This window comes from Euwallacea fornicatus, chromosome 33 (assembly GCF_040115645.1).
Source record: "Euwallacea fornicatus isolate EFF26 chromosome 33, ASM4011564v1, whole genome shotgun sequence".
NCBI lineage: Eukaryota > Metazoa > Arthropoda > Insecta > Coleoptera > Curculionidae > Euwallacea > Euwallacea fornicatus.
The window spans coordinates 2,250,996-2,271,616 of NC_089573.1; the positions used below are offsets into that span (position 1 = coordinate 2,250,996).

At 33.4% G+C, this 20,621-nt stretch overlaps 3 protein-coding genes across 4 annotated transcripts; 1 reads left to right on the forward strand and 2 right to left on the reverse strand.

Annotated features, from left to right (window-relative positions):
• Positions 1-160: 160 nt before the first annotated feature.
• Muted (biogenesis of lysosome-related organelles complex 1 subunit 5) lies at positions 161-1,270 on the forward strand. The gene is made up of 4 exons (XM_066299442.1): positions 161-320; positions 375-457; positions 512-700; positions 754-1,270. Exons 1-4 carry the CDS (start codon positions 302-304, stop codon positions 910-912), a joined length of 450 nt encoding a protein of 149 aa, XP_066155539.1. The 5' UTR covers positions 161-301; the 3' UTR covers positions 913-1,270.
• On the reverse strand, positions 1,200-11,690 carry gish (casein kinase I gish). Of its 2 annotated transcripts, none has more exons than XM_066299434.1 (9): positions 10,807-11,690; positions 8,138-8,199; positions 7,841-8,071; positions 7,636-7,784; positions 7,466-7,580; positions 6,964-7,403; positions 4,066-4,149; positions 3,690-3,892; positions 1,200-3,557 (listed from the first exon to the last, which is right to left on the reverse strand). In XM_066299434.1, exons 2-9 carry the CDS (start codon positions 8,175-8,177, stop codon positions 3,506-3,508), a joined length of 1,314 nt encoding a protein of 437 aa, XP_066155531.1. In that variant the 5' UTR covers positions 8,178-8,199; positions 10,807-11,690; the 3' UTR covers positions 1,200-3,505. The 2 variants fall into 2 exon arrangements, with proteins under 2 accessions (XP_066155531.1, XP_066155532.1); XM_066299435.1 differs by having other exon boundaries at positions 3,699-3,892; positions 10,807-11,689.
• Positions 11,691-14,846: 3,156 nt separating this feature from the next.
• On the reverse strand, positions 14,847-20,281 carry LOC136348532 (uncharacterized). The gene is made up of 6 exons (XM_066299429.1): positions 20,082-20,281; positions 19,704-19,955; positions 19,405-19,647; positions 19,220-19,345; positions 18,546-18,848; positions 14,847-16,705 (listed from the first exon to the last, which is right to left on the reverse strand). The coding sequence occupies exons 1-6, from the start codon at positions 20,191-20,193 to the stop codon at positions 15,585-15,587; spliced, it is 2,157 nt and encodes a 718-aa protein (XP_066155526.1). The 5' UTR covers positions 20,194-20,281; the 3' UTR covers positions 14,847-15,584.
• Between the last annotated feature and the right edge of the window lie 340 nt (positions 20,282-20,621).

The following is a 20,621-nucleotide window of genomic DNA, read 5'->3' on the forward strand; positions in this document are numbered from 1 at the left end:
GATGCGCACTGCTCTAGGTACACACCCAAGTTGACTCGCTGTATATGCATCAAATACAAAATCCAGCTACAACATCCAGGATTGTAGATGTCTTTAAATGCTAGATATTTTGCAGGCACAATTCGGCAACAAAGCCTATCTAATAGTCCTGGAGCATGCGCCTATGTGTCAAAGTCACGCGATTTCCTCTACATTACTTTTTTTTATTTAATAACGTCACCGTGAAGAAACGAATCACTTTAAAAATAAAATAAGAGAAATTAAAATGTTAATGTTCCTTGAAATTTGTTAAAAACAAACTATGACAGAAGTTCTGACAGGCAAGTACAATATTTAATTTTATTCACATTTTCAATTAAGTTACTTTTTTTTAGATATCAGGAAAACTTGGGAAAGAATCTTTGACCAAAAAGGCTTTTTAAAAGGAGAAATCAACTTCACTTTGAGGGAGTTTGAGGTACTAGTTAAATATCCCCAACATTTTTAGTTCATTAAATTAATACATATTCAGGAAAAACGGGGAGACAGCGAAGTAGACAATTTGTTCAAATCAGTTGAAACTCTCACAGACATAAACGACACCCAGATATATCGTCTGCGTGAACTTGCCTATGGAAATATTATCGATGCCAATAGCCAACTCAATGAAGCTTTAACTCTTTGTGCCAATTTTCCAATTTTGGAAGAATCATTCAAACAGGTAGAACACTCAAAGATTTTTTTACAACCACCAAATAAAAGCACATTTTTAAGAGCACGTTACTTCATGAAAACCGCAAAAAAAGGAAAGATCAGTGGGAGGACGTGATGGATGGAATTACTGCAAACTACTCAAAAATCAATGAAGAATTTGAGCAGAGAGAAGCTGATCTAAAGAAAACATATAAAACCATGGAGAGCAAATTAATCTGAAATTTGATTATGTTGTTTAAACCTTTTATAGCAATATCTCAGTTCATTGCCCTTTTAATTACAGTATTTAACTTTTGAATGTTTGGGATTGAGTAAATTATAGTTTCTTTGGATGCAGGCTACTACTTGTGCCCAATTACTTTCTTGGCAGAATGTTATTTTGTAATTTATTATCAATATCTCAAAAACTGAGTGAAGACCAGAACTTCAAATATCATTCCTATGAATATAAAAATGAATGACTAACGTTTCGTGACATATTTTCCTCTAAATAATCAAAAGCGTAATTTAGTTTAAAATGTTTTACTTTAGGTACAACAGGTTGTTACATTTTACAATAAAGAAAAATATTGCAAAATAGCCAATGAATTACTGAGCTGAAGATCTTAACTAAAATATTTGTACAAATCTTACAATAGGTTGAAATTTAATATGATGCCAAGCCTATCATCATATAAAGGACCAGGCGTTTAAACTTATAGGACAACGACGAAAACAATACAAAGTCTACGTTTAGTCAACCCGTCGAATGACATCTACAGCAGTATTAATATAACTATACGCTTCCCGATAAATAGGGCATTATAAACGAAAAAATTGAAATCTTTGGTAAATTTGGGATTGGGCTATTAATTAAAAAGACAGTTAGGCCAGTCAACTAAACTCATGGCCGTTATTAGCTCCGTGTACACAATCATATCGCTACAAAGTAATTTAGAATGCCCTATTAACAGAATATGCAGTGAAAATGAGGATGAAAGCAAGCCGGCCAATCGATTGCTTGAGATCAAGAAAACAAACGTCTATGCTTTAACAACAACAAAATACATTATTTAATTTTAATAACTTCTAAAGTATAATTTCAGGCTTACGTACGTTAGGTAGACTCGATCGAACCAAAGCGAATAGGTGGGTATAATAAAGCATAATATGCATGCACCAATTCCATCTCCTGATAAGAACAGAGCGAGCCTTTTCCTGTCGAAATTAGCCGAAAACTTAAAAAAAAATAATACCGTATCGTATTCATGGATTTAATTATTCCCACACATTGTGATAGTTTTAGAATATATTCGATAACAAGCTAACTAATGTATAAACTCTTGTTCAAATTCAATAAGAAATTTATTATATACAAAAGAACTCAAGCTTGAAGCTATGTAAAATCTTAATATGAATTTCTGCCTTGTTTAACTTCATTACTGTTAATTTTATTTACAAGTCGACACTACCTGGACTTTTCTAGGGCTTATCGCAGCAGTGGAAGATCGTAAAGTGGAAACTAAATTTCTACTATACGGTGTCATTAATGTGGCGACTTGAGATAGTATTGTAAAACTACCGTCTTTCATTTTATTATGCAAATTTAAATAAGTACATAACCATTATGCGATGACAGGGCGTTGAAGCGACTGCACTTAACAAAAATATGTTTTTTTTTTCTGGTGCTTGAGTAGTATTTTATATCTCTAACAAACTGATAAAGACAGCTGAAAAGAAAAACGAGGAGACTTGTATAGCCTGGTGTGGTGAGAATAATCTAGGTATTTGTAATTTAGTATTATACACGCTACAAAATGAGTTGGATTTAAAATTAGTATTTAATGACAAAATCCGCAACCGTTGGCATGGCGTATTCCGTAGTTTACTACTACCCCCCCGGACAAATAAACTCATCCAAAACAATCAATATCTTTGCACTATTTCAAAATTGGATCAAAATAGTCAAAGCTATAGCATAATAAAACTATAACCGTTAACCATTCACACAATTTTGTAAAATTACAATTTCAATTTTTTGAATACATTTTAAAAAACAGCAACACAGGCAACTTCAATTTCCTAAAAACGTAAAAAACATCTGTGGTTACGGATTTAGCCTTGCATTTGGACTATTCACTATGAGTATACAATGCTTTTGAATGTTCGGGTTATCAAAATGATAATACTGTTAAAATCGCTTCAAATGTCACACCGGTCTGTTCGTCGTGAGACTTACCAAAGCTTGCCATTGAAATCCATAGCCGGTAAAACAGAGATAAACGCATACCTATTCGATATATGAAGCACCTGACGTAAAATGAAAAATGTAAAATATAACAATAATTAAAACACGTTTACTAGGACACACGCTAGAAACTAAAACTAAAGAAATAATTCTATGAACATATAGTATTTGGTAATAAATAGCGATGGAAGAAAAAGTAAATGAAACGATCGCAGAGTTGATCAAACGTCCACGTTCCGTCAGACGGAGAGTGCTTCTTCCACTTAACTGTATAATGGGAGAAGTGTTCACTATTCAAACCCTGATGTACGACAAAACTGAAATTTTGGCTGCATGGGGGGTATGAGAATAACTAACACAAAATAGGCTGTTTGACATCGTAGCGGCCCGAGAAATATACATATCAGATATGGTAATAATTAAATGATTTATAGTGAATTAAGGCTAACCTATAATAATTAGCTAGTATTTAAATAAGTGTAATAACGACGGTCATCTCACAAAATTAGTTCAAGTCAGCGTTGCCGCACTGCTATGGCCGCAAGGGAGCAACGTCAGATGTTGGTCGGTCTCACTATATTGTAGTCATTTTGAGCGGGGATTTTTTTTCTTCTTCCTCTTAAAAAAGCAGCAACACCTGAAATAACCGTAAAGAAAATCCCATGTTTGAAATCGACTCTATAAAATTCGACCCGATTCACTTCAGCAAAAATCAACATTCTCTTGCTTAAGTGAAGCTAACCTTGACCTTTGAATTTTGACTACATACTTTACATACTTGGTCTCATCCAAAGGTTCAATTTCTTGAGGTTGAGTGATAGGCGTATTACTGTGGCCGGCAGTGGGATCGTCCGTATTTAATTCTCCATTAGTTGAGCTGACAACCTGCACAGATCCATGTCGATCCGCAGGAGTCAAGTTTCCTAAGGTGCTCTGTTTTGAAGCTTCAGGCCATGCAGTATTTTTGTTGGTCTGAATAACAAGTAAAAGTACAGTTTTAGTTTTGTGTCGTGCAATTTTGAAATTTACTGAATAATGCTCCAGGTAACAAAATTAAGATGAAACTGATATCTCTCACCAATTTTGTGCGAGTATGCCGGTATTCAGCTAAAGGAATAAACGTTAAGAATAATATAAAAAAGTACCTTTGGAGCTGGGTGTCTATTATCCCTATTCGGAGATATAACCACATCATGAGCGGTAGTTTGAAGCGAGCCTACAGGCGTACTCTGGAAAAAAAAATTGCAATGATAATATTGTTCAACCGAGGTTGTATAAAGACTGGAACGAAACTGTTTTCTTATACATCTGTTTTTTCGTAATATATATATGTCCAGTTCTTTTGACAACCCTTTAAAATGATCCCCTTAACAATCAAAGCCAAACAATTTTACCGAATTTAGCTTCAAATAAAAAAAAATTAAATAAGAGAGCTATAATTGAATTAACAAAATATTTTAAATAAATTTCTCATTTGTAGACTGAAAAGCAATATTTTACCAACAAACGCTCTATGGTACTGATTCAGTGTTCCATACATTTTCAGATCTAATTTACCTTATTTGAATAAGGTGCAAAATGTACGCCATACATAACAAACAATATGCGTTATAATGGGTTAAAATTTTATACTTTTCTAGTGCATTTTTCTAGGTCCTATGTAGCATTAAAAATATGGTATAATTAAAAAAATGGCATACACATGTAACTTTTAAAAGAAATGTGACGGATATAAATCTAAAGTGAGAGGTTTTTGAAATGTAAGGCTTTGAAAATTACAAAAAATTATGTCGCATCGATTTTATTCGTTACCAGTTCATTTCATAGCTTGGGATATAGGAAAATGTCCTGAAATATTATATGGTGGAATTACCAGACTTTATTGTTAACGAGATCTTGATTGCTCGAATTAGCTCCGCATACTATCCAAGAAAAATCCTTTCGAATCGATACAGTAGTCGCTTGATTTTTGAAACCAATAAAAACACAGTGGTGAATATATTTTTATTTTTGATAAAATATATTGTGTATATGTACAAGAAATCCCAAATTTTGAGATGTAAGTGCAATTTAAATTTTTCTTTTATAAGCCACATTCGAATTTTTCATTTTTGGGCGGCATCATTTTCAGAATGAACTGATTTTTAATTTATTAAACTGTATTTATATTAGCGTTTCATATTAATTTTTTTGTTGACGGGGTTGTCATAATTATTTTGTTTTTTTTTTACGATACCTAATTTTTGACGATTTAGTTAAAGAAGGGGCGAGCTAAAATTCAAAATGATGACAACTAGAACAACGAGAAAAAAATATATATAAAATGATATTATAAAACACGAACGATGTTATGTGATACATGAGTTAATCTGAAAAATGGGGTTGCCCAAAAACGCAAAAATTCAATATTGCGCTCGTAAGAAAAAATAAAGTTACACATAATATCCAAAAAACGTGACGCTCTGCTAAAATGTCTAATAACATCAATTGATTTTGTAACAAAAAATGCCAATGTAAGGTTATTATAGACTGTAGTGCAATTAGAACTTCTTTTATAAACACTCTGCACATTTTTTATTATTACACTTTTTCCGCAGTGCGTATTCTCTTGTAGAATTTCATATTGTTTGTAGTAACCACGTCTCGTGCCTGTTGCAATAAACAGGTTATTTATTTATTTATCTCTAATAATAAAGAATCGACGGACAACTTTTACCTCGGACAAGAGGCAAAAACCAGATTGTGCTTTTACAATACAACATAAACAAAAAAAAAACCGTTAGCATCACTGAAATTTCCTCAGAAAAAAAGGAGGCTGTTATGGGGTCATTATAAGGACAATTAATTTGAAACATCCCATACAAAGTCATAAGTATATCGTGTTCTGTCAAATAAATCCTTTAACTTGAAAATGTCAAACACAAAAGTTTTGAAGTTTTTCATCATTACTTTAGTTAAACTATTGCATGTCGTGTGTTTAATATACTCACTAATTTACTGTGCTTAGTGTAAATATTAAAGTAGTGGAAAAAAAGAAAAAAGTAACATTAACTCCCGAACTTTCTTCTCTGGATAGTATAACAAAAATGGAAAGCAAAATGTGAAGCAAAAAAATAATAGCAAAATCAAATTCTAGTCTTAGAAAGTTGCTAAATTAAATTACAAAACTAAGGCTCAGATAAAGCATAGTCAAGAACTTGGAAATCAAATACCTACACGTTTGCTAAACAATTAGCATTTCAAAATCTTCTAATCTGGGAATTCTTCCCAAGCGTAATTTGCACAAACCGCCGATTGATCCAAAAAATATAGCAACAAAAATTGTCCACATTGTTGCAAATAACTTCATAAAGTTTTATTCTCCTTAATTGAAATGAGAATTATTTTTACATAAAACATTAAAACAATACCGCTCCACAATAATTTGTGAAGACGTGGAAAGAGAATTGTGTAATCTCAATTAGGGCCTTAAAATTATCTTTAAAATAATGCTCAATAGCATTAAATTAATAAAAAACTGTGATTATCTTTGATGACCAATTTTATCTAGCAATACAGGTACCTTATCGGATTTGGTTTTAATTTTATTTGATGGAGGAGCTCTCCGCAGTTGATGTAAGGTGTAAAGATTCGGTGGCTGTTGGATTAAGAATGTTGTAAATTAAAATAGTTGATTAATTGAAAAACATTTTAACGAAATGAATATCAATTGCAACATTATCATAATTTAAAGCTAAGCTAAATTAAGAACAAATTAAAGAAAACTCAACTTTCCATTGCAAGGCGCAGCTATTTCATAATCCAGAGTTCCTGAAAGTGCAAAGTGGGCTATACTTTGTTAAACACAAACTAATGGTACGAAACCTTTAAACCTGGTATTCAAAATTATATATCATGTAATCGTCCAATTTCAAATTAAAAAGTACTAAATGCTATCATGGAAATGTAATAATGACAGACGCAGTGTAAAATCAGATTAAAAAATCATTTTCCAACGGAAAAACTTCACACACCACAAAAAACAAAAATTAAAATGGACTTACCATTGTTTTCCCAGTCCAGTCGAACTCTCCATCGTCAACATATCCTTTTTTCTTAAACAAATTAGTAAACAAGTTGCGCAAATACTCGTAATCGGGCATTTCAAAGAAATCAAGTCGTCTAACGTATCTAAGGTAAGTTGCCATTTCCTCTGGATGGTTTTCACATAAACTATCTATGGTTGTGGCTCGTTTGGTATCACCAATTTTCTGATAACGCTCCTTTAGAGTGTCCGCTTTGAGCCCTTGCCACGGCAATGAGCCTCTCAAGAAGTACATAAACATATGACCTAATGCCTCCAGATCGTCTCGTCGAGACTGCTCCTTGCCTAAATGGGTGTTAATGGACATGTATCGGGCAGTTCCTGTCAGAGATTTATGCTCTCTGTACGGTATATGTTTATTTGTTTCCGACTCAATATATTCCTTAGCTAAACCAAAATCTACAACAAAAAACACCACCAACGTAACCATATATTGGAGAAAAAATTTTCTGTAATAATACCTATAATGTGTATAATTTTCTCGCGTTTTGTACTTTGCCTGCCGATAAGAAAATTTTCTGGTTTGACGTCTCTATAGATTAAATGTCTAGTATGGACATATTCAATTCGGTGAAGCTTTAAAAAAACATTAACTGAAACACACTCAAAAAAGATTATGCTCATTACTTACCAGTTGAATAGCAATCATAAGAACAGTCTTTAAAGTAAATCTGCGTTCACACAAATCAAAGAGATCCTCAAGGCTTGGGCCCAATAATTCCATAACTAACGCATTATACTTGCCGCATGGACCAAAGTAATATACTTCTGGAATGCCCTCTATAAAAAATATTATGCAATCATATAATTTAAAGGCTCCAGCAATAATCCTTTACCATGACTACCAAGCAGTTTATAAAACCTATATTCCAAATGTAGCTGTGGAGCCTTCGACTTCATGGGCTCCATTTTAATGGCAACATGCTCATTGTTATAAAGGTTTTTCCCTAGTCGTAACTCCCCAAAATTACCACAGCCAATTTTCTTGCCAACTCGAAAATTAGGTCCCACCATTAAGACACCACTGGAGTTCACACTATGCCTGGCATTGTGAGACTCACTGGTACCTGAGTGTTTATGCCAAGATTTATGCAATGATGCAAGTGAAGGTGTGGTAAATATTTTAAACTTACCTCGATGCTTAGAGTTTTTCTTTTGGTCACTTTTATCCATTTTCCACAACAATAGAACTTCTCTGCAAAAAAAATGATAAAACTCATGTAGTATGTGTGTGAGGTTTTAGTTATCGTTAACGTTATCAAAGTTTCTGTGTAAGTTGGCCACTTTGAAGAAATATTTTGATTCTAAGAACTATTGACTAAGATCTAAAATACCACTTTTTGGGATACTTGCTAATTGTTTCCTAATAATTATTAATGTTTCACTGCTCATTGAAGAGTGAGCTATTCATTATCTTCCTTTCCAGATTTTTTTTATGTAATAATCATAAGACCCAAATTTACATGCTCATACTTAGTTCTTGTGTTTATTGGAAAAATACAGTATATGATATACATTATGTAATAAATTAATGGAACATTCACAATAACCTAGCTTAAAAACAATGATTTGCATCAGATTCATTCCTCTCAGCTAATTTTTACCTATATTAATCTCCAAGAAGTAGCTGGATCTCTCCCTTAATAAATGTCTTTCCTGGAATACTCATGATACCAATGCAGTGTGAAAAGTACTGCATGTAAGAACATGTGTAATAAGTGTAGTTCTATGTGAATTATGTAAAATTGTGTAGCAGTCACCAGATCAATAATCACATATGGAACCAACAGATTCATTCTAAAACCTACTATCTCTTTACAATAGACACAATGAAAACCATGTCCATGGTTCCTAGACTACCTTCCTCCTCTTCTAATTCTTCTGCAGCAGGAGGCAAAGAAGATGACATGCAGAATCAGACAAGTCACCTTACAAGACTAGCAATCCATCAGCATAAAGAATAACAAATATTTTTGTTCCTGACTTAATGAAAAAACTGAAATCAGTGCGCACTCTATGCAGTCCCACAGTCTGCGAGAAAATAATGAAAGACAGAATTTAGAACTAAACAGTGGAAAAATATTCCCATCTTTTCCACATTCAAAACAGAATTTCCTGATCTTTAGCAATATAATACTTTGAGAAGAATCATTAAACAAACAATTCTTTAAGGTTAACCCAAAGGACCAAATCAGGTAAAACATTAACTTGATCAGAGTATTTTCAACCTTAAGATATCAAATTGCTGTTGCTACAAAGCCTATGTCATATTCATTCTACTGAGGACTTTGTTGCAGGTATGAATCTACCAGCTTCATTTTTTTTCAGTCTTAGAAAATAAAAACTCTATTTGATTAAAATTCAGTTTAGGTGTGTCCAAAATGATCACTTTGACATTTTTAATACATCTTCTTAATGTACAAGAGAGAGATAGGTTGAAGAAAAAAGAAGCCTTCAAGACTAATGAAACGGCACTGATTTGTGAACAAGTTATATTTGTAAGTATGTGTGTAAAAATTCATGCACTCACTTTTTGCAGCAAGGTCTTTAAATTTGTACCTATACAGGCTAACACTTATTTTACACAACACACAACATACATTTTTAGAATTCTATTTTGTGCAACCTTAGGGATTGAGAGACAATAGTAACCTTCCAGAGAAAATCTAGTTGCTCAGTCTTATAAAGAGAATCCTAAAGGAGCTATCAACTACATACAAAGAAATTTTAAAATTTAGAACTTTAAAATACTATTCTAAAACATCACTTCCATGCATTTCACATGTCAGAGTAAACTGAGAAGTAGTAAATCTAAGCTAAGCTTTAGGCACTACAATATGCTGAATACTTGTTTTTGTTATTTAATATAGATAGGGTCTTCATTAATGGGGTGATAAGGACAAGCTAACCTTGGAATACATGAGTGAACAAAATATAAGGGTGCAAATGTCTCATATTACAATGAAATGACAATTTAGATATCTACATAAAATTTGTTGTGAAGCCCACTACAATGCATTATTAAGATTAAAAGTGATTATTATGAAATTATGATTATTACGAAGCCACAAACTTAAAAAATATTTTTCAATCCTATAAAAAAAACCTTATTAAAGTAGTTTTCAATAAATGTCTAATAAACTGAAGTATATTATAAAAGCTGTGCAGTTATTAAAAATTAAAGCTGCTGAACACATATTTTTGATTAAATTAACTTATATGTTGGTAATAGCTATTATTATAAGGAGGCCACTATTTATGTATTTCTGTAAATATCATTTACTTATTAAGTTTTCACTTGGAACAATATTCCACTATCTTTTATCGAATAAAGACATTGGATTCCCTAGAACCCAAGGATGAATAAATAAATAAATAAACTAAAAACATCAAAATAGAAATATCAGTTGGAAAGTCAAATGTCAAGTTTGAACTTGTTTGTGGATTATACTGGAGACAACTTGTTTGTGGTTGGGCGGATGTTTTAATAACATGATCAACTTAATGTGTAAAATTGCACAATAACAAAAGATTCTAAAACTGTTCCAGACATTATGATTTAGGAATATTGAAAGATTTATAATACCTATAAGACTAAAATCTAAGATTTTATTAATGTAAATATATCTATATTAGTCTTCTAATGGTCAGGAAAAGAAATATGAGGGACGTCTTTGAAAGAATTTTAAGATTGTTTTCAAGATTACAGGTAATCAAGTAGGGTAATCAGCTGAGAGGAAGAATGGCTACCTCCTACCTGGGAATATGTAATGTTTAAAAGATAATAATGATATCTACTTACTTGTTAATAATTCACTGATGCCAAAGTTTCAAAGAGTCCAAAGATATAATTGCGATTCTTTTAGAGAAAGTCCTTTGAACTTGAGTCATTCATAAAGATTAAATTGTTGGATAGGCATATCACATTTTGTACTATCACAGGTATTTCACAATTTCTGAAGAAGGTTTAAAAGTGAACTATTTCGACGCTATATTTTCAGTTAAAACCCAGCAGTAATCCAGAAAGACCCAAGACTGGTCTTTAAGTGGATGGGTTGTCTTCAAGTGTCATTTCAATTCCATATTCCGAGATTAGATTGCGAAAACGGCTGAACGCCATTACAGATTGGGACCGGGCAATCCTGCTTTCGCCGTTAATAGACAAAATACTTGCGACTGATGTTCTGGAAAGCACCTCATAAACCCGAAAAAGACAGACAGCGACACAAATCTAATACAAAACGATTCTTATCTGCTAAAAATACACTGTACTCAGCCACAATTCTTTGCAAATAGTGTGCCGTGTAATTGACTTTTGGGTCAAAACAATTCTGAGCATGCGCCCGGATTACTGAAATCTTCTTGATTTTTGGACACAAACTACAATTTTTTTCTTTACAGCCAACTTATTACTCGAAACTATCCTGCACTGAATATCACAAAAATAAACTACTGGACTGGTAACAAAACATCTTGAAAAAGTTTATTTTTCTTAGGAAATTTAGAGAAAATTAGGTGTGGTGAATCATATGTTCTGTTTCCACGGCAACAGTCACAACAATATCCAAAAGTTTCCCGCTGAAAGTATGAACCTGCAAACCTCTTACATGAAACTCTTATAATATAGATTTTACATTTCACGAATAGGAATGTCTTATATTGTTAAATAATAGACACTATGTAACTATTGCACTAGTGTTAGATTACTATAAATTTTCATGAAAATTCTGCTTCAAATGTTGTATGTCCCCTCAATCGATAGCAATTTAACTCGTCACTTTGTGACCTGTAATACCGACCTAAAGCGAGCTTTCAAATATGTGCTTCGTGTTCGGAACATGGAGCAGGAATTCAATTTTACCTTTTACTCCAAGCTCTTTTCCACACAAGCGACATATAAATGTTGATTTAAGGGCCAAGTCTCCTTTGATGCTAAATGATTACATAAGAAACTCTATTGCCAAATTTGCTTTTATGTATTTATAAAAAAATATTAACAAATCATTGTCACATATTATTTGCTTACTATATAATTATTTTGTATCGTTCACAACCAAGTTAAACTTCGTAAATAATTATTATCTAGTACTAGACTGGCATAAAGCATAAATAATTAATATCTACGACATCACTGCTAAAATGTCATTTTCATATTTAGTATGTTTTCGGCTGATACCATACAAAAATATATGATACAAGCAAAGAGATAAATAAACAAACTTGTCAAATATCTACTCCGATTTAAGTTCAAAGTAGAGAGAAATGTATACTTAAAATTTCACAATACAGGTACGTCCACAAAAACACACTACACTTATACGGTGATGCTATAACGTGTAAACTAACATGTTTAAAACGTCCAAACGATTTTGCGTGAAAATAAAGGTTAGCGGCGCCTACGACGTCCTGCCCTGCCACGTCCCTGTCCTACGTTTCTTTTCTTAAGGACAATAGGTTGAACCACTTTAGCAGACTTATTCAAAGTAACATTTGCACTCTCTGCAGTAGATTCATCCCTCAACTCATCCCTGGACTCCGACTCATCTACAATTGTAGACTCATCCGAGGTGAATATCTCACTGGGAATGCGGGAATACTGGCGTGGTGTAGGAGATTCAGGTTGTTTAGGTTTAATTACGAGAGATATTAAGAAACGAAACAGTTTTCGCACCCCCAGCATGACTAAAACTAAAATGCCCGTTATAAATAGAACTACACTAATCTCAAATATATATTCGTCGAGACGTAAGGAAAAGAATATACAGTTAATAACGATTACTACGTTAACTGGATAAACATATCTAGCATATAACTGACTTATATGTGGAGGACAGACGGTCATTACGGTTACTGTAATGGAAAAAAGGGAGTGAAGTATAAAACCACACAACATGGTAACAAAATTACGATTTTGATACCAGTACTTTGGCTTTGTTGGAACTTCCTTTTTGGGCTGTTCTGTTTTCTCTAAAACAATAGAAATGAAAATTTAGTTAAAATACATATACATATGTCATACTAATCGTCTAATCATTGCGTATACGAGATGTACCAGTGAAAACTTTGCATTCGGATGATTTCGAATTACAATCAAAATAATAGAAATTGTCGCAACGAGTGGATTTTCTTTTTGACGGGAATAGATTTTGTGGCGATAAACGCAGATTGGGGGGTGCATGAAAGTTTAAAATCCCAAATAGCACATAGGTTGAATAACACTTCATTTGGAGGATTTTTTATTCTGATTCTCAATAGACATATAACTTCTTTAATTTTAGATATATTGAAATATATTGAAGTATGATAAAAATACGATGAAAATAATTGAAATACTTGAAATATTTCATTAAAATTGAATTACTGCTAAATACACCTGACAAACGGGTGGCTCTGGATAAAAATCTCATAAATTAAACGTGAAAAGGTTTTACGTACAGCTACCTGACATCTCATCCCCTTTCAAATGAGATGTCACTCGACCTATAATGACATTTGAGATTCTACAATTGAACACACCCCCGCGAAGGGAGTTCTTCTGATGAATCTTCATTTAACGTTAAAAAATATCCTCATCAAAAACGTGTCGCGACAATTTCTAATACTTTAATCGTAGTTCAAAACAAGACATGTGCAAAGTTTCAATGGTGCACCCTGTATATATTTACATATAAATATGTCATGGAGTGATTTGATTTATTCAAACGAGCAAAAAGCAAAAAAATAAACAAAAAATTTGCACTGAAGCAGCACTACTGTCGTTCATGTTACTATATGTTATAATGACAGAGAAAAAGTCGGTCATATTGCCACACTGATTGCGCACTGGTGTAGCTGTTTAAATACGCTATTATTCTGAATTATATACGGGTCTCTTTGAGAGATGGTTAACACTTCTTAATTTTTTTGTTTTTTGACCACTTGAGATTATATTCCCACACTGTATGGGTATGTAAGTGAGTTACTACAGTTTAAAAGGCAATGACATCAATACCTGGATTTTAAAAAAGGCACTCTGTATATTGTTTTTTCTTCAATGAAACTTTTCTTGATGATTTCAAATATATAGGGTTGCATGTAATAACTTTTTGACCGTTTCTTTACAAATGAAGTATATCTGTTTCATAAAGGCAACGTGTCAGCAAGAAAAATTCAATCCGAAAAAAATAATGATATGCGGGATGCTCCATTTAAAAATCTAATTATTGTTATCATCTCTGTGTAAACCACAAACATTCACAACTCTTAGCTCAAAAGCAACACCAACAGAACCCAAATATGTCAAGGGTCAAACTTTTGACGTGTTTTTTTAGCCTTGTATCTGCCGGGCTCTTGGTCAGACTTGAATTAGTAGTCTATTTTTGACGTCATTCCCTAGCGAACGTACCTCCCTAATTAACAGAATCGACGCCCTGTGTATTCACAAATTCGTTGCCTATTTTGGACTACTCTTATTATCCGATAGCACGTAGTAAGTAAAAGAAGCTGCTTCCAACGGGTGCACGACGTAACAGGTAGTGGCAGTCGAGTTATCAAAGACGTATTCGAGGTTTAGCCAAGTAATTTGTCAATTATCAACGTATGTTCGGTGATATAGACACCTATCACTGAAATGTACCTAGTTCTTTTTAAGGCAAATAGATTGAATATATCCTGGTAACTTTATCTAGGTGGTAATATTCTTGAAAGTGTGGAAATAAAGAAAGAGTATTGATCAGTTTCCAGGTGACAGTCAAAATTACCTTCCAGGTAAAGTTGTCAGCACATTGATCTAGCACTCCTTAATTAGGTAGGTGAGTAGGTATTTATACATCATCAATACCACATAAAGAAACTAACGGTACGTTTACTAAATTTGTGAGTATATATTTATTATACAAGTAATCGATCAACATTATTTCTCTAAAGCGTCATTTATATTTATCAAATGTCAAATTCAATTGGTAGATAATATCATGTCCTGATCAACGCACGGCACTAAGTGGATAAGAAATCGAGGCGAATTATTAGGCGTCCGTTTTAACACGTAATAATATAGTGGATCTACAACGAAAAATCTTAAGCTGAAATCCCAGGGCACTTAATTCGATATACCATTGCTCTATAAATGATCTGTGACGTCAGAGGAGGAAGCGAGAACTCAAACATCCTTGGGTGCTGTCAATAATGTCAAACCTATTATTGAAGCCTACATCCACTATATCGCCTCGTAAAAATTCTGTAACAATTACCCTTAATTTTCTTATCCACCTAGTTAAGTAATATTTACTTTATACTATAGAATTTAAAGTAGGTATACTAATGAATAGTAAAATATTATTCATTATTGCCTATCCAATTGTACAAAAAGGTAGATTTTAAATGGGTGGTAATAAACAAACTAGTCAAGTATACCTACATATCTTCGTTCAAAGTATAGTTGTATACATGACACTAAAAATATGAGTAAACACGATATACTTAAACAAAAAACAAAAATACAGTGGGTATATAGATACCAGTAATATATAAATTAGCACGTACAGTACTTGTTCGAATGAAAAGATATTTTAAATGGATTAAAATGTATGTAACATAAAAAGTTTACATGCTACTCTCACTAACGTTGCTACGCAATGATCTTCTGACATAACGGAAACCATCCGATGGAGGCTCAGGACGAACAAGAGGTCCACGTGGACGAGTAGAACGCCTGTCAGGGCGAGTAACAGGCCCAACCCCATGAAGAAGAGGAATAACCACATTCCGACGACTACTAAGCTCATCGGGGCGACTACTAGGCCTATCACGGCGACTACTAGGACCACTAGGGCGACTACTAGGACCACTAGGACGACTACTAGGCGCATCAGAGCCGCTACTAGGCCCATCACGGCGATTTTTAGGCCCTTCACGACGACTACCAAGGCCACTAGGGCGACTACTGGGCACATTAGGACCGCTACTAGGCCCATCACGACGACTATTAGGCCCATCACGACGACCACTAGGCCCATCACGACGACCATTAGGCCCATTACGACGACTACTAGGCCCATCAGGGCGACTACTAGGACCATCAGGGCGACTACTAGGACCATCAGGGCGACTACTAGGCCCGTCAGGCCGACTACTAGGACCATCAGGGCGACTACTAGGACCATCACGACGACTACTAGGACCATCAGGGCGACTACTAGGCCCGGCAACGCAAACATCAATTTCTTCAGGGTCAGTAACAGAGCTATCAAAGCTAGCACGATGCTCATCAAGAACAACAATAGGCTCCTCAGGTGGAGGAGTAGGCCTATAAGGGAACATGACAATTCCGTCGTAGCCATGAAAAGGGCGCATTCTAATATGGATTCTCTCTTGATTCAGTGGGGGCGCTATGATCTGGTGTTCTATTAAATAACTTCTCACAAGGAAAGTAACTGATAAAAATAGTATGAAAAAAAATGTGAATACTACCCCGTAAAGGAAAAACATTGCTTCTTCATAAAATTTTAACATCCACAAAATAGACAAAGCAATAAGACACAAGTTAACTGCGGTAAAGTATAGTATACAATTATTATATCCCCGCATCTCAACGCATACTGGTATGGATAGTATACCTAGACAAGCTAGGCCAGTAATTGTAAAACTCATAGCGATTACAAATATAGACCGTTTGTGCCATACCGGTTTAGTCGATATTTTCACTACGGAGTCTTCAGTATGCTCTGAAACAATTACGGGAACGAAAATTTAGATATTAGGTTAGTTCAGGTATGTATTACCTAAAACATTTGATTCGACCATAAAATTGGAGATGAGACGAAAGCAAGATTAATTGGTAAGGTATACATGGCGCGCCATATAAAAATGAACAGTATGGAATTTTGCAAATGTTAAGAGGCGCAAAGTTAGTTAAACGAGAAAGAACTGCGCATTTTAGAGCCTAAAAAAATGCAGTTGGAAAATGTGCAAAATGTCTCCTTAACGATTTTTGGAAATATTTTTTACGTTACTCAAAAAGATATTGAAAAGCAATTGCCACTTTAGCCGTTTTTTGCCCTTTAAAGCGTGGTATCTATATTTAAAATCCGACGTTTTTATTTCTTGCAACCATCATCAATCTAATTTTTTTAAGTGCAGTGCTAAATATTCTAAATTGGATTCTGAACCTTATTTTTATTATGAATTTAGAGACATGTGACACTCGACGTGTTTTAAAACTAAAATTCTTCAAATTTTGAATTTTGTTTGTAAAAATTCCTATGGGAAGTACCACTTGTATGTTAGTTAGCAAAGTACTTAATTATTTTAACAAGTGCTATGGATTTTCGGTAATAACGAAAATACATTTAATAACGGTACTTCATGCCGGTTGCAATCTCTTTTTGTTGATTTTACCTTATGTGTCGGCATTTAGATTCAATCAGTCATTAAAAAGCAAATTCATATACTTTCGTTCTATTTTGCTTTGTAATAATATATTTTTGATGCATGAGTAACAGTCACCCCTAATTTGGTTCAAATTGTCCATTCTTTGTAAATCTAACTCTTGTTAAAAATGGTTTCGTTATTCAAATAGAATCTAATAGGAACCAAATTTCTTGAGAATTTCGATCAGGCACAGTGCCAAATAGTGAAAATGTTAAGAATATAATTATACTATACAGGCCCGTAACGGAGCAAATCAGTAGACACATCAAAATTTAATTTAAATTGTAAAAAACAAATTAAGGATCGTATGTTACTGAACACAGAATATAAAGTAGATCCAGAATAAAATTTAAAAAATGCAGGACAGTATTAGAAAAGAAGTTAATGATGGTAAGTGGAACGTTTGGTATTAAATTTGATAGCATGCAAAGAGCAGCAATGATAGAGTGGCAATTATTTTGAAATATCTCTTTAAATACTAATATAAAGAAGTCCTTTTTTGACATACGTATGTGTTCCAAATTGGAAGTTGCTAATAAATTTAATTCAATAGAACTCGTCAAAATTAAATAAAAAGCCGATGTTCATATGCCAGTATAAAAAACAAAACAAAACGAAGCTAAAATGTCTTTTCATTTATTTCTTTATAATTTCCATAGTGTTTGTACGATTTTAACTTACATTTTGAAAATTGATCGACTTCATTCCATAATGTGAACGAGGAGAGAATCTATATAGTCGAGGTAATAAGAGTATTTCTGGAAGGAAGTCCAATTTTAATACGCCATACCGTTTTTTCAAAGATTTAGTTTTTTGTTCCATGCTCATGAAAGGAAAGAGTAAAAAAAATTCATACGCTTTGCTCCTATCTGTTGCGGTTTTCAAGTTATTTAAAGACTCATATTTTAAATTTTGAAGCAGTAAAATTTTACTCCCTGTGCTACGGACAAAAGTGTTTGTTTACCAACATTAAAATCATCTTTTTGTTTTACTTTGACGAGTTCTGTCAAACATCAATGTTGTCCAATGCAAATGGAGATGCCCTGTATGCAGTTCCTGATTATTTTCATCTTCAAGGTAATATCTGCACATGGCGAATATTATGTACGATTTAAATTTTTGTTGTCAACTTACTCTTATCTTCCGTACGGGGACTCGTATCCTCCTTAACGATATTCGTATCCTCCTTAACGATATTCGTATCCTCCTTAACGGGACTCGTAGCTTTCTTAATACGTTTAATTTTTACCTTTTTTGGGGGGGTAAGTTTTTGCAGAGGATGCCTCACAATTTGCACTGTTTCTGCCATCGCGCTATTTACGCAAAATTGGCGTTCCTCTGGACACTCACATCTGCCTGGATTACATGTCCCAGATTCGACGTTTGCACTGGATCCATTACATGAAGGTTCAAGGCATGGTGCAGTTTCTGCATGACCTAGAAATCCGACTTTTGTTGTAATTTCAAATTAATAAAAATATTTGAGAATTATCTTGTAGTAAGTTCTCGGAGGATTAATACGTTATGGCATCTAAATCATAAGACTGGTTAAATATATATAGATTCTTTTATTATTCCAGGCAATTCATACCTTATTGCATTGTTACGAATAATTTATAACAAAAATATAGGTAATTTAAAATTGGCAGAAGAGTAAAAAAATATAATTTAAACTGCAAACCATAATAATGAGACTAGAACTAACAGCAGTGTCCCCACCAGGGAGGATATGGTACCACTGCCTGGAATAAAGAAAGAAAACTCATTTGTACCATCGCACATTTTCTAATTTCGTACTATACCCTTACTTTTACACAGTTCTGCATCTTCGAAACACGATTTGCACACGCCCATAACACAACTGAATGAGTTAAAGTCTTCCTCTTGTTCATTGTTCAAACAGTCCTTATCTTCTCGACAATTAATTTCCAAATCTAAGGTAGATTGATAGTGTATCTTAGAAAAATAAATTTAGACAAAATTATATACTTACTGGTACATTTTCCAGAAATATTGTTATATTGGTAAGATGGTTGGCATTGACACGAAGTAGAATTAATGCAAATAGCATTGCCAAATTGCTCGGAGCATTGCGCGTCTTCTTGACAAAGACTTTGGAGGATTAGAGGAATTTCCAGGCATTTTGTGGATTCAGAGTTCTGAACGAAGCCTTTAGGACAATCAGTGGCAATTGGTTGAGAACAATTTCCGAATTTTGTACAGTTGCCCGAAGATTCTAAATATGAACATAACAAGTTTTCATATATAAAATGTGCTCTTTATTATATGTACCTTCTAAGCATTCTTTTTTATTTAAACTGGGTACCATTCCAGTGATACATTGACATATCTGGTTTAGACAAACAGAATGTTCGATGTGGCAATTAGAAGATTGTCGACATTGCTCTCCTAATTTAGTGACTTTTAATTCCAAAATATTAGCGCAGACTTTACTGCCGTTGCAATTGCAGTAATCTTCTATGCAAACGGCGTTTTCCAGGCTTTGGCAATCGGAGTCATTTTTGCAAGGATTCATTGCTGAAACTAAAAAGTGTTTCAAATTATATCTACGCTATTCATCTGAGAGCATTTAATTCAATTGCGTTAAAAAAAATTTGTATATATATATATATATATATGTATATATGAGTGTGTGTGTGTTATACTTACTGTCTCGCATTTGATTTTTTTGTAATGATACCATCAATTCTGATGCATTTAGTCTCACAAAATTAAAATATAAAATTAAGGAACAAATTAAAATCTTTAATGAGGTCTGCATTTTGGCGAAATTTTTAAATCTACAGCTAAATGCTCCTTATAGAGAGAAAGCCTCGAACAAACAAGTTCGCACATTTGCAGTACTTATCTTAAGAATTTCGTTGCCGACCGTTTTTGCTATAATTTTTTAGATGGTTTCTCACCTCACCACCCAAAATTGGCTTTCAAATAGGATATTATTTATCGTTTCATTTATGAAGTTTCAAACAATTTTTAACAAGAAAATTACTTTATTATGTTTTGAAAAATTCTGGTACTTTCATTATTATACCAACGTCTTTTTATATGAGTTATGAAGTTTCTATTTAAAAATAATATGGCCTTCTGCTGTAAATATGGTTTTAAACTTATTATTTTCTCCAATTTTATTATATTGTTTGATGTTAACTTTAAATAATTGCGAATCCGCTTCTACCTACCAGAGTCCAG